Source organism: Austrofundulus limnaeus, unplaced genomic scaffold, assembly GCF_001266775.1.
Source record: "Austrofundulus limnaeus strain Quisiro unplaced genomic scaffold, Austrofundulus_limnaeus-1.0 Scaffold188, whole genome shotgun sequence".
Lineage (NCBI taxonomy): Eukaryota > Metazoa > Chordata > Actinopteri > Cyprinodontiformes > Rivulidae > Austrofundulus > Austrofundulus limnaeus.
The window spans coordinates 283,894-298,899 of NW_013952590.1; the positions used below are offsets into that span (position 1 = coordinate 283,894).

Genomic DNA, 15,006 nt, shown 5'->3' on the forward strand with positions numbered 1-15,006 from the left:
GTAATAAATAATAAAATTATGATTTGATATACGATGACTTTAACTAGTAATAAAATATAAATTTTATTACTAGTTGAAGTCATTTTTCAACCAGCTAAAGTTATTGATTGACTTCAAATCTGGTTTATATCATTACTTATAAATAATGCATTTTTCTTGTATGTATYTAGCTGTTTTACATGATTGTTGAATGAAATTAACATAATTAGCAATTATATTAATTTACTGTAAAAATATTCACATCCAGTTGGGCTTGCTTTTAATGATGACCACTGTGAGCCGACACCCTGTATGGTCACCATTTTTACTCCTCCATGTTGTCCCAGATGCTAACAGTGGACGGGATAGGCGGGCCTCACTCTAGTGGTATTTAACTCTATGGCTGTACCTCATTGTCTCCCAAAGGTTCCATATTCCTAGTCACAGCACAGATCCACCTGAACCAAGTGTTACAAAGTTTCCACATYGGAAAGCTTTTTAATAAAGCATTATGGTCATGTAGACAAAAGGTGTTAATGCAGCGGAAAATCATTGCTTTTAAAAATATCCGTTGTAGTGTTGACAGGGCCTGAGTCATCTGTCGTTATGCATTTAGAAAAAAATGTACCCCACAAAAAAAAATCAGCCCCAAATATACAAACCTGCAGACACTTAACGACAAGTCCACTTTATGCATTCAAACGTTGGTGTGTGTTTTATTTTCTCTGTCTCTTATTAGAAAAAGACTTGTATGTCTGCTGTCTTAACTAATGCCTACACACAAACACTAAATTTACCAGACACACACACACACACCCCTCAAGGCAAACATATCCACATGACCTCATTGGGGTGGATAAGTGTTTCTCTGGTTTGGAAACAAGTGCTGCTTATAAACACTGGTTTCCCTGAGAAACTGCTGTGTGTGTGTGTGTTTCTATTGGTGTGTATATGTGTGTGTCCACATCTGCTGCGTGTTTGCACAAGCAGACTTAAAAGATTTGAATCTCGAAGTGGTAATCCCAAAGAATCCTTTTTTTTCCTTTCATTTCTATTCAGCACACAATGCGTTCAAAAACCCACAAGTTAGACTCAAAACTTCGTAAACGATTTTACTGAACCCAAACACTGGATGATGTGAAGCGTGCATACAGTTTTTCGTTTGTTACAAGGGATTTTGTATGGCGTAGCTGTCTAAACCAAAGAGGCAGTTTCAATGGGAGGTGGCTTTGTTGCATGCAAAAATAAAAACGACAAATTTTTTGTGGCCATCTCAAACTCAAGAGCTAAAACTCGCCTCAAAATCCTGACGTACAAACAGCCCAATGCAGATAAAATACTGACTGCTCATCAGTGCTCTGTACAACCTTTGGAGCGAGAACAATCTCTAGGTTTCCTTTCAGTAACATTTCTGAACCCTTTGTGGCCTCTAGTATAAAAAAGCCAGCATAACAAGACCTCAGTTTACAAATTCACAAAGTACTTATACAATATCTACAAATGCTAATGATTAAAATGCTACGTTAGGCTAAATAGTAGTTTGAGTTGAAGCGTGCCCATTTACAGCAACTTAAAGGTTTCTGAGAGGAAAAAAAATCAAAGAATTCCCAGAGCAAATGAGGTATTTTTTCCCTGAAGCTGTAATTTCTGGACAACAAATATAAAAGTGTTGGGCAGCTGTTATAGCACCACCCAGAGCTACGCCACTATTGTTGCAAAAAAAAAAAAAAAAAAAAAACAAATTAAATAAATAAAAAAGTAGGTAGAATTTAATTGAAGCTGACGTTTCTGACACAGACATCAGAAACATTTAGACTTTTATAGTCGTTGTAAACTGTCCAATTAATATGCTTTCAAGTGCTGTAAAGCAAAGCGATATTCGAAGTGTTTAAAGTTTCAAAGAGTTACTCAGTGTTTCCGAGCGTTAGTCCCTCGTGCGCGTCGACGCTGCATGAATTAAAGTGTCAGTTTGATTAGGTGTTTATCTTGGCCGCCGTGGCCGTCTTCTTGTTTGTGTGTTCACAGTYTGGTGTTTGAAAGGGTGGTAGCATGATTTGCCCTGAGGCTGTACACTTGTGTGTGTTTGAGTGTTTGGTGTCATCACTGTTAAAACTGTATCTGCTGGGGCGTTGGCCTCTGTTCAGTTTTTGCCTCCTTTTTTACGAGACACACTCAGAGTATAAAAAACATCACGTCCAGATATGTAGCCTAAGAGATTTAGAAAGCATGGACAACACATACTGACTGATTTTTTTTTCTTCAAAAAATACATATTTTTAATTATTTTACCTTTATTGAACAGGACAAATCCCATTGAGATCACAGATCTATTTTTCAAGGAAGCCCTGGGTCTGGAAAAAAAATTGTACATGTTTTTGGTCTGTGGGAGAAAACAGGATTACCCGGAGAAAACCCACACAAGCATGAGGAGAACATGCAATATCTGCACAAAAAGACCCCAGGTCCAAAGTGAGGGTCGAGTCCAGGACATTATTGCTGTGAGGCAACAACGCTAAACACTGAGCCGTCGTGCTGCCAGATTTATTTTAGCCATTCTTTATCCAGGGTGGAATGCTTGCTGTACAACGTCATCCATCCATTCTCTTTAGCCACTTCTTCCTTTCTGCATAGCGGGAACGTAGAATGTCAGTGATTTTTGTTTTTTAACTAATTGGAATTTATTGTGAATTTTTCTCAAACACAAAAAGTGTGGTAGCAAGATTTACCAAGAATGCAGAAACACGTTGGAATTAATGCACAGAAAGTCTGCGTGTATGGTCGTCAAATGATTTAATTCTGAGCAACAACACAGCAGACAGTCAATCAGGAAGTCTGTCGAGTTGTGGCTGGCTCTCGTCAGTGGAGAGCCAATGATATAACATCATGTGACACGTTTACAACCAATCACAATTCAACAAATGTAACCACCTAACCAATGACAGGGCTATTAATCCATAACAAAAAGAAATGGGCTATGTGGCCAAACCAATGAGAAGTATACAGCACATGGAGGCTTTCATACTTTACAACACTGTACCCAGTGTAAGGCACGGTGGTGGTAGCATCATTCTGTGGGGCTGTTTTGCAGTGGTATGGTCTTCCTATGGAAGCATGGAACTGTCACATGACAAAGTTATTGTTGAGCTGGATCGCATTATAAAAAACTATGTTGTAAGAACAGGAAACTATGCTGTGAAAATGAAAAAATTCCCTCGTATAAAAGATAAAACAATTTTGTTATGACGTGTTATGGTTTTATGGTATGACATCACTTTCACAGCCATTTGTTTGTCTTGGTGGACTAAAGCATGATGGAAGAAATGGAGACTAAAGATGAACATTATGAAAACAGAAAAAGAACAAAGGGTTGTTGGGTTTGCGCTTAGAACTGGTCATTTCATCATAGTCGCACTACAGCTGACTGCACTCTATCTGCATTCAAACGCTTTTAATTCAAAACCGCAACACTTTGTATCTACATTATTATCGRGAAATCAACAAAAATAAATGAACTATACCATTTCTACCAACAAGAGTGGTCCAATATCCAGCCGAAATTCTATCTGGATACAAATAACTTGTGGTTGATGGAAGTTTTTTTAAACCAAATATTAGTATCTAAACCTCACAAAAAGTAAGGAAATTAGTATTTGGTAGATTATTTCTTTGTTGTAACAATGCTTCTTGACAATAAATCTTATACCGTTGGAAAGGCTGATAATCTTCCTTTTAAATGGTGCCACATTWGTAAGGAACATGCATTTGTGGCATGAGCAGTAGAGCTGAGTGGGTTGCTCACATGAAAAAATTGCCAAACTATCTCTGCCAAACATCTTGTTTTTCTGTTATTGACTCTTCTTTTGAGCTTCTGGTCCCCCCATATGCTGCCACTCAGGTGTCCGCTATAAGATTTATTGTTATAACAAAGAAATAATCTGCCAAACACAAATTTCCTTACTTTTTTGTGCTAAGTATATATATTTGAGCCTGTATATTTGGATTTTGTGTAAATTGGAGAAACTCAACAACAAATTCAAACTTGTGAACTAAATTCCTGTTTTTTTTAGGCCCTTGAAGTTGTGCACTGTGCAGTCATTCCTCTCTGGAAAAMGAGTGGTACACATAAATCATTAAAAACCCTAAATTATTTTGTCAGTCTTGCCCATGATGAGTTTATGCAAACATCTGACTGCAACTGTTTATTCACATACCTATGAATTGACACACAGATTATTGTTTACTAAATATTTGAGGCTCCCATGAACACTTGTCATTTCACCAGAGTCTTTACATCTGGGAAGCAATGACAAACAGACAGAACGAGTAAGATTTATGAGCTCAACAACGACGGGGGAAAGGGAAATCTTCAGCTTTCACATGGTTATTAAAGTTTCCAAAGCTTTTGGTAGAGTCTGAGTTCAAACTACTGACAAGCACACATTTGAGTTAACAGACCGAAGGGAACCTGCAAGTTCACATTAAATTTGTGAAGTTTTTCAGGAAGTATTATTTGCATCTCTAAAGGCCTACTTGTAAGAGTTGTTCCTCTTTTATGATAGCCTTTTCCTGTTTTTAGCTTGCATCATGATTTTTGAGTTTTCCCCTGTCATAACAGAGAAAAAAATGTGCAGTGTGTAGAGAGTCAGAGTATCCTTATCTATTCAGCAGAAATATGACTGCTGAAATCAGGGCCTTTTGAAGAAGTGAACTGTGAGCACTGCTTGTGGTTGGCTTATTACAAATTGAATAATGTAGGAAGGGAAAGTCCTAGAAATGATGCCATGCAGTTAATACACTTCTGTCTTTTTGTTCCAGAGGAAAGCACAATGGGGTCAAAGTATTGACTAAGATGGGATTTTACATTTTTAAAACRAATAACACTGTGCTGAAACTAGATACAGCATAAGAAAATTTTTGTTAGAGCACTTTTAAAATAATGACACGTCCACATATTTTTCCAGACTTTTTCAGATGATGAAAATAAATAATTTGTAGAAGGATGGTCCCTGTACGTTTTGGTCATTCAATTTTTTGTTTTAAAAACAGATTTTGAAAAATGAAAAACGGATGATTATTTTATTTTCATTGAATACTCCAAAACTGGGAAAACAGTGCATATTTTTTATTGTTGTCAAACTGAAAGTTTCACTGTCCTGTGGAAGTTCCTCACTATGGACCTCTTGGAGAAAAGTTTCATATGCTATAAAAAAAAACAGAAGCTCCAGGAAACGGTTTGAGTCRTCAGTGATATACAAACTATCAGCTGACAAAAATAAGGAAAAATTAAACGACAAACTGTTTTCCCRTTTTTGGAGTATAAAATGAAAAATATAATAACCATTCATTTTTCATTTTTCAATATGTTTCTAAAACATGGTCCANTGATCAACATATGAATATAACATAACCTTAAAACCATCTAAGGTTTTAATATTCCACGAGTATCTAAGAATTTTTTTTTAGATATTTACATTGGCAGCTCAATATAAACCCTAACCCTACCAAAACAAACACGTTACCAGAAATGTTTATAACCACATTAATTTTGGCCCTAATTATTTTTACCCATTGGTTTAATTAAGGTCATCAATAACCACACTTTGTAAGTTGAGTTTTCCTTTTATAGACCCCAAAAAGAAAAGAAAAACAAAGAAAACCTGCAGCGAAAACAGCCAAATCTGACAAAACTGTTTGGCAGGCACATCAGTTTGCTAAAACTTATGCTTGAATATAATTACTTCAGTTTCTAACTACTTTGGGGCTCTAGTGGCTTATTTATTGACAGTAGAAAAGAAAAATGCTGTCAGGTGGTGATACTTTTCTTGGGAGATCCAAAGACATTACCAGGCCAAAGAGGAGGTGTAATCTTCGAAGGTAGTTTTAGGTCCGCGCCTGGGTTTCCATTCAGTGAGACATAATTGGAAAACTTTCAGAGAAAGGCATCCTAACTTGATGCCCAAATCACCTCAGCTGACTCCTTTTAATTCAAAGGACCATCAGCTCAAGTCTGAGGTCCATCTAGATAGGGTTGGGCATAATTGTATCGTGTGCAATTAATCGTCAGAAAAACATTAATCGATTAATTTTTGGCACTTGACGATTAATACGATAAATGCCACCAGGCAGACTAACCRCTTGGTGCTCCTCTCTCCTTCAAACATGATGAATGTTAAAAAAAGGTTCTGTAATTTATTTATCTATCAACACAATTTAAAGYTTGATGTATAGCCTGAAGTCTGTAATTTTGACACAATTTGGAACAGATTTTTTACGAAGAACCAATTTTCTCCCTATAAATTGGTCATGTGACTAGGATACAAGGGTGTCCTGGGACTCTGGGGGATTAATCTTCAAATTAATCGTTATCGGCTAAATACAACACATTAATCGTGATTAATTTTTTTGCCAAWAYTGCCCAACCCTACATCAAGACCAGAGGACAGAGCTCGACCACCCTACAGAGGACGCTCATTTCAGCTGCTTTTATTTTTGATCTTATTCATGATCTATATCTCTTTGTGAAATATGGAAGCGAAGCTTGGACCATAAACTAACATGATGTTGCCAAAATGTGGTTTTTAGRAAGAATGCTTAAGAATGAAGATGTGTTAACAAGAGCAAATGGAAAAACACCTTTACAAAAAGACCATGCTGGGACAGGCCAGGTTTTTTGGAGACACCACGAGGAGAGAAAGGGTTAGATCCTCTTGTGTCAACTGGAAAAATAAAAGGAAGAAGTAGTTGTGGACGACAGCTTGAGTTTTATGGGCACAACACCTACCTGCCTCYTGCAGCTTGTGAAAGACCGTGTAGAATTAGAACCATGGTCACCAACACCCTCTGCCATGGTGATTAAGGAGATACTGTACCTCTTGACCATAAATGATGTACAGTACCAGTGTATCGAGGGCTTTGCCTTTTAGCTCAGCTCCATTTTTTAACCATCAGAGTGATTCCTTCAACAGTGTAGATAAAGACCTGATCCATCATTTCACCTACCATTCCATCCTGTTTTCACCCACGAACAAGACTCCCAGATACTGAACTCCTCCTCTTTAAGCAAAGATCCACTCCCTACCCTGAGGAAGCATCCCAGCTGGGTTTTTTTCTCCATATTTTCTGTTTTAGTTTTTGAGAACTGTGGCCTCAGACCTGAATCTCATCTCGTCAACTTCACACTCAATGAACCTTTCGAGGTCATGGCCCGAAGACACAAACACAACCACAGCTTCTTCAAATATGAGACCCTGAGGTTCTCAAAACTAGAGWCCCTCCCCTTCTAAACTGCTACTTGAGATCCTGTCCATGAACAACACAAACAGGACCGGAGACGAGGGGGTTGGCTCTGTCGGAGTCCAACCCGCACTGAGAATGAGCTTGACTTCGGACCAAGAATGCAGACATGTTCTGTAGTTTTATTTTTAATGAAAACTCATCTCCAGTCAACATATGATGCATTACATCTTGGAAATAAAGTCGCTGTAGAAGAAATTAGTCAATTGTGGAATTTTAACTGTGGGAAAGTTTTTTTGTCTGATGACACTGTACTTATTGTTTTAATCYTTTAGATGGGGAAGGGCAGGTCAATTATATGATACCAAAGCAGGAAACCCTTCTTAAATATAAGGAATGCTCCATTTTTTCTCTCCTTTGTTGGTCGGACGCAGCCCTAACACACAAACATCTGAGATCAACCAACGTAGCTTCAAACCGTGTATGTAGTTGGAGGAGAAGTTGTTTTGCTCCAGTTTCAACATAACTGTTGTCAGAACATGACAGGACTCCACTGACAGCTCCACAATGGCCAACAAACAGGACATCCTCCCTCAGTGCGTCAGGGCAATTACTCATCCCCACGGAGAGCACGTGCAACATGTTTGTTTTTCCTCAATCGGGCCTTTTTAGCATAACAAAAGATTAACAACGCAGCATTATCTCCAAAGGTGAACCGTCATCTACGCTTCATAATGCTGCTATTGTGTTCAAACACTTGCCTCGTGTGTGTGTGTGTGTGTGTGTGTGAGTGGAAGTTCGGCATGGAGAACAATCTGTGTCTTCATGCAAATGAACTCACAGCAGAGCTCAGTCTTGTCATTTTCATACAGATTCCCATTTTTGCATGTCTGTATTTCCTCAGGACTGACAGGGCTTACCTCGGCCAGATGTTGTTTTGCATTTTCCCTGGCACAAGTGTGTGTTTACGTGTGTGCAACCTCGTTCGCATTTGCCTCGTTCTTTGGTTTCTCTCGGTGTCTAAAATATGTAATTAGCTCCACTTAATGAGATCAGTTTGACCAATTTTTTTTCCCGCTCTCCTCCATGGGTCATCGTGGTTCGGTGTATGTGTGTGTGTTCACCCATGTAACCTCCCTCATCCGTCTCATTTCTGTCTCTGTCTTGTTTACAGGGAATTTAAAGAATGTGGTTTAGGACCTGGCAGCCTCAGCCGCCTCCACAGACACACAGACACACACACAAACACACAAACACACACACACACACACACACACACACCATGTTTCCGAACCAGGTCGACGTTCGGCAGCTCTAATGAAGGCAATATGGACTGGACCCCTTCAGCCTCCAGGCATGGACTGAGTGAACGATTGAGGAGAGGGGGCGAAACAAGAAGGTTTTGGAAAACATTAGTTGAGTCTTACCAGGGGAAAAACAGTTTAATATGTAATTGGGGGGAGGTGGCGGTTGATGTGGTTGYTGTACAATGTTCACTGTTTTTAAGTTCTTGTGCTTTTTTAAAAAGCAATACATGAGAGTTTATGGTATGTCCGTTGTAGTTTTGTTAAAGTGGATGACTAGTGCACCCCAAGTGTTTGGTGTCGAGGGAGGCATCAGTCAGACATAAATGGAAAAAAAAACAGATTTCCATGGTCACCATGATCCTGCTGTGTTTTTAACCTCTTAAAGTCAGATCAATGCTAAAATGGACAAAACAGCCAAAATCCCCAAATGCACCATTAAACGTTTGTTTCTCAATGGRTTTGGACGGACTTTAAAGTTTTGTTTAAAAAAAAAAAGAAAAAACCTAAAGTTTACAAACATTTCAGAAAGTCTGGACAAGTTCTACATCGGATCGAATCCAGAATCATTTCACTCTTTTGGAAATTTAAACAAAGAATGACAACTTGGATTGACACCAACAAAGATTCAATTCGCCCTGAAGGGAAACAGCAGTCCTAAAGTGYTGTATCAGGCTGCTCATAGAACCCGTCTTCCTCTTAGGTCTAGAAATGTAAATATTTTTAGGTCATCTGCAGCTGTATTTCACGTCTTCACGGCACGTTATAGCTACTGCTGTAGAAACCATTCTGGTTGCGAAGTGAAACCCGTTAGACACCAAATTTGGTCAAATCATTACTGCCGTGTTTGTTCAAGTCTGTCCAGTTTGAACTCTTTAAAGCTGCAGTTTTATGAATTTTCATGGAAGTTTTACTAGTTTTAGTCATTTCTGATTTTAGTTCAATTAAATGTCTCCATTTAAAACCCACAACCTTGCTGCCAGAACAGCACAATGAGGCACTGCCAAGCCCTCAGGGGTTTCTGTGGTGTCTGGGACTGGGACACTGGCAGAAGGGTTTTGGAGGCCTTTTGGTTGTAGATTTGAGCATTCAGATCCACAGAAAACCAGAACGAACAAAGGCCAACGCTGGTGTGGGTGATTTGACAACTGCTATTTATAGTTTTAAATTACCTGAAAATTCCAAGCAGAAAAATAAGAATACTCACGCCGAAGGTGCTACAGCTCATTGCTTCTGCTGCTGCTATTTGCTMTTGCAAATAACCAGTATCTAAATAAGTGTGTAATGTCAAATTGATAGAGGTGTAAAGGTTTATAAAAAGGCATTTGCACAATTTACTATGACATTTTTTTAAAACTGGAGTTTTAAGACATCAACTGTCCACTTTGGTTTAGTCTTTGTTCGAACCAGCCCTTAGCTCTTAAACTCTGTTTCTCCAAACTAAATCAGGTATAGTACAAAGAACAAGGCTGTCACAGAGGATCTGTTACATAGATTGGTTTCCACAGTTCCTATCAGACACCATCAGATTTATATCGGAGGAGTCTGAGGATCCGGTAAACAGTGAGTCATTCCAAAGCAGTTTATTTTTTTCATAATTTTTTTGACATCTAAATGGCTGTCTAGCTGGGAAATGTGTCACTCTGGCAAAATGTTACTGCTTTGTAGGGAGACTGATGAGTTTGTCTAAATATTGCCATAATAGCTGTCAAATTACGCAATTAAAAAAAAATTATTTGAATTTTAATGCTTCTAGCACAATTTCTACATTATTAAATTACTGTTTGGAGGGTTAATGTAACCTAAACTCATCAGGGATTTTGTAATAACTGTGTTAGAAAACAGCAAAGATATTTGGTGATTAGTTACAGAAACTCTCCTGCTAAAGAGCACAGTAAATTTGTGTTAAATAGCCCCGATTGTAGCCACTGCTCCAGTTCTTCTCCAAAATGACTCGACTTCTGTGGACTCTAGTCCTGATAGCTCTTCATTGCCATTTTTTTTGTAAAAGAACGAACTTTACTTTTTGCATTAGACCTAATTCCATTGTTTTTCTTGAGACTTTGAATTTGGGATTAATGAACCAGCTCTCTGTTCATCGCTCGTCGAGACTGTCCAGATTGTACTCATCAACATTCAAATGTAAACAAAGGACTTGTAATTGTTGTCAGCAAAACATGACGCTACTCATTTTGCATATTTATTAGAAATTACGCGATAGGCTTTTGATGGAGAATGAAACATATTTGGTGTTTATTTAGTAATAAATGATACACATACCAAAAATTATTTCAAAAACATTGAATAATTGCGTATTTTGATGGCTGTTACGGCTTGAAGGTTGGTGATGTGTCAAAGTGACACAAAGCAGCAGCTTGTCAATCTTGACTGTATGGCAGAGAAATGTGTGTCTTGAGCGTTAACGGTTTATTATTTGTGCCAAACTAAAAATCTGTAAACAAAAAGAAAGTGTAAATTACAGCTGTGCTTACCAAATCTTTTACTTTTATATTAAATAGAAGCAAACTACAACACTGTATTTTTGTTGTCCCCACAACTCTACAAACGTTTTATTTACCTACCAGACACTTTTTTTGGACAAAAAAAAGATCTGTTTGACCACATTCTTTAATATTCTTCAATACTTTTAGTTRTTAACTGAGGAGAAGCGCTAATTTGCAAATGTGCCTCAGACAGATCGCCACTGTTTCTGACAAATGGCGCAGGAAAAATTYCCCTACGCTGCCCGGCTGAGGTGTACTGGCTCCCGGCCAGCACAGCCATGGAAAGCCGCCTGTGTCTCCACGCTGTCTCCATTCGTGCACAATAAATTGTCTTTTTAAATTTGACTATCTTTAAAAGTTTTGCTGAAACCGTTGTAAAAGTGTTTGTATTTTCTAACGGACTTGGCTAGTTGAAAAATAAACACCAAAACTGTTTTTTTTTTTGTATTTTAGAATATATATAAGGTTGTTAGAGATTTTGTGTTTGTTTTTTAACTGTTGTACAAACCACAGAAGTTTGTTAAAATAAAAGAGATGAGAGCATGTTTTCACGTGTCTTTGTGTCATTTTTAGGCAGTGATTTATGCAGTGAGGGACGGTTAATAGAGGCTTTAATAGAGAGCGTTTGAAAAAAAAAGGGCACCGTGAATGTCGGGCAGTTTCCTTTTAGAAGTGATGTTACTTAAATTAATGGCCTGGAAATTCACACCAAATGTCGGAGTCACCAGTCAAAGCTGGCATGTGTTGAACAGAAGTGATCTCCAAATGTGTGATTGGATGTGTGTGTTTGTGTGTGGGTGTGTGAGAGAGAGGATTCGCTGTGATCTTTCTGAACACTGCTGCGGTCACAGAGGCGGTTTTAGCCCCACGTAGCCGAAGYCAGTGAAACTCATTACACTGTTTATGAGCTTGGAAAAGGAGAGACGATTGAAATTCTATCTCATAAAAGTGGGAAGGATGGGGGGGGGAGCTTATACGGTACCAGGCCAGAGGCTGTAAACATGAGAGACGTGAGAGACTGGCGTGGGTTTATGTAGTTTTCTGCGCTCGTTGGAGTCAAATTTAAGAAAGAAAAAAAAACCTCAGAAGCCTTGAGAGGATTCATGGCATCAGGGAACTGCTTGACTTTGTTTAGACAAAAAGCCACATATAGGGTCTTATTTTCGAAATTGGTCTTTTTTTTTTTTCAAAAATGTCCCCAAACAAAGCTTTAAGAAAGTGATGGTAAAGCCTAATTTGTGTTTTTAGCACCCTAAATTCATTTCACATATGTTTTGATATTGACACCAACATTTAAACTCACTGATACRTCAACTGAGTGGCAGAGCTGGAGATTGTACAGTTTGTTGTAGCCGTGCACACAGACTTTGTCCAATGGTCATTTCTAAAAAAATATTCTCATAAACACGGTATCATTACTAGAAATTTTTTCATCCACACAAGCCCCACCAAAAAGCAACCTAAAACACTGATAAKTATGTCGGACCTGTGTGTGGTGCTGTTCTATGCCACACCAAAAACAGGAAACAAGACAAGGTGCATTTGCGTAAAGACTGGACGCTGTTTATAAACTGTAAACACAAGAAAATTAGTGGGGTTTAAAAATGATTTTTAGCTGGCTACACAAAAATGCAAAAGTGGCAATGTTATATTTTTGCTCTCCCATTTTTTGACTTAAAGCCAATATTTTTTTATTCCTAACAATAAGATGAAAGCATGTAGTGGTAACTGATTCGATTGTTACAGTACTTTCGTAGTTTTAACCACAAACTGTCTCCTTTTTAAAAAAATTAAAAATCCCGAGCCACAGCAAGGTGGATCTCCCAAAAATCAAAAACATAAATGGCAACTCTCAAATTGTCACTAAAGAGTGAGTAAAAGAGCGAATGGTTGTTTGTCATTATCCCAATGTGGCTCAGTGATGAACTGTTGACCAGTTCATCATCTGGATATGGGCACCATTTACCCAGTAACCCAAAACCGGTAAAGAAAATAGATAGATTTACAGGTTTTTTTTTGTTTGTTTGTTTTTATTTTATTTTATTTTTTGGCTACTCCAGGTCTTCAACGTTTTTCAGTCTGGGCCCCCAAACTGATATGCATTTATTTGTTTAAATTGTACACYGACATTAGCTGTTAGTGTTGTAGATGTATTGAAAAATCACTGCAATAATAGGCTAATTGTCGATTTCTGTGAACTTGACAGAGTTGTCCAATATGAAAAGGGGGCGGGTCCTTCTCTGTGTGTGCAAAATGTATGGAGGTTTGAGCTGTGAGTGAAGCAGAGTTCAGCTGGTGTGCTCATTAAATGTGAGCATTTCTGACCRAAAACCATTGTTTTGCGCCATCCTTTTATCAGTTTGATACATGTCGGATTCATGGTAATGTTCGTTTGAAGACATAACTTGGAAAAACAAAAAATATTAAACGAAAAGTTTACACAAAAATTTCAATACCCCCCTACAGAACCTCCACAACACGCGACCCCAAAGATAACACCACGAGGACAAAAGGGTTGGTGCTGTCATTCATTTGAATTTAGTTTTTCTGTCTTCCTGTAGATATTACATTAAAGATGAAGGAACAAATAGAAAACAGTTTAGGGTTGGTTTGAATTCTGGATGTGATCTGAGTCTGAGGAAGTCTCGTCTCCAAAACTGAAATTCATCTACAGGGACATTTCAACAATCCACAAGGATATTATTTACACGATGCCCTGAATTTGAACACAATTTACATCTTATTTTTATTGTTTTCGCAAAGAGTAAAACAACAGCTCTGATGCAAATTGTTCCACCCGGCCGCTCTCAGGTTCAGCCCGTGCTTTGAATAGAGTATCAGTTGACCTTTGCTGTTGATTAGTTTAGATCAACCTAAACGCTTATCCTCCATCAGCTTCAGTTTTTTTCTGGGCGCCCTGTTGTTCAAAGGCTTGGCAGCTGCACTAAACATTTGCATAAGTTGTAATTTTGGATGCTCTCTAAATCAATGCAAAGTGAGTCAGCATTGGGGGGTGGGGGTCTCGAGGGGGGTTGTCACATATATATTGTATATATATGAGATGTTGATGGGTTTTATCAGTTCTACCGAGCTCATGAGGGAAAAGAGCCACCTTGCACATTGGCAGCTTGACTGAGAACTTCATAATTATTTATCCTAAGATGGAAATCACAAACGGTTTGTTTGATTTGCATAACGTCCCACCCCAAAAGAAAAAAGGAGGAACAAAGCAGCATGGGCCGCCGCCTATACATCCCCCTCCACACCAACATGTGAAGTGTCTGTGGTCAATGGCGGAGGGGGGATTAACTTGCACAATAAAGACAGATGCCACCTTTTATCTGCTTAACGGAAGAGGGGCTGAGCGCGTGGCACTTGACCGCGCCGACGCACGTTGTTGGCGCCTAATGACGTCTTCCCTCCACAGGCTGCTGAGATGAGCAGYGAATGGGGAAATGGACCCATTCTTTTAAAGCAAGACAGAGGAGACGGAGAAATGTTTCTAAATAACTTGGCCAATATTAAATTTAATGACTTTTTAAACGTGATTGTTTTTTCTAAGGAGTTGTATATGATGTATTAGCTGTAAGGAGAAGAAAGGCTGAGATGTTTATTCCCATGGTCGCAGTTACACAGATGACAATTACGTGTTTTTGTTCTCACACTGCCTTCGAGAATCTGTTTTCAGCACAAGCTCCTGGCAGAACAAAGTAAGGGTCTCTGCAGTACATAGGGGGAGTTTCTTCTTGTGTGGGCAAGGCTTGTCCTGAACGTGATTGGCGGAGTTGGAATATGGACAGAGTTTGTCCTAAATGTAATTGACAGAGTAGTTTTGTGGGCAGAGTTTATCCTAAATGTAACTGATAGTTGTTTTGTGGGCGGAGTTTGTCCTAATTGACAGAGTTGTTTTGTGGGCGGAGTTTGTCCTAAATGTAATTGACAGAGTTGTTTTGTGGGCGGAGTTTGTCCTAAATGTAATTGACAGA

The 15,006-nt window shown here is 38.6% G+C and overlaps 1 protein-coding gene across 1 annotated transcript in view; it reads left to right on the forward strand.

Annotated features, from left to right (window-relative positions):
- hdac8 (histone deacetylase 8) overlaps positions 1–11,567 on the forward strand; it is a 51,454-nt gene extending 39,887 nt beyond the window's left edge. Inside the window, exon 11 of the mRNA XM_014018257.1 lies at positions 8,387–11,567. Within this exon, the coding sequence (XP_013873711.1) occupies positions 8,387–8,409 (23 nt within the window). The 3' untranslated portion in view covers positions 8,410–11,567. The remainder of the gene's footprint in view (positions 1–8,386) is intronic.
- Positions 11,568–15,006: the final 3,439 nt, after the last annotated feature.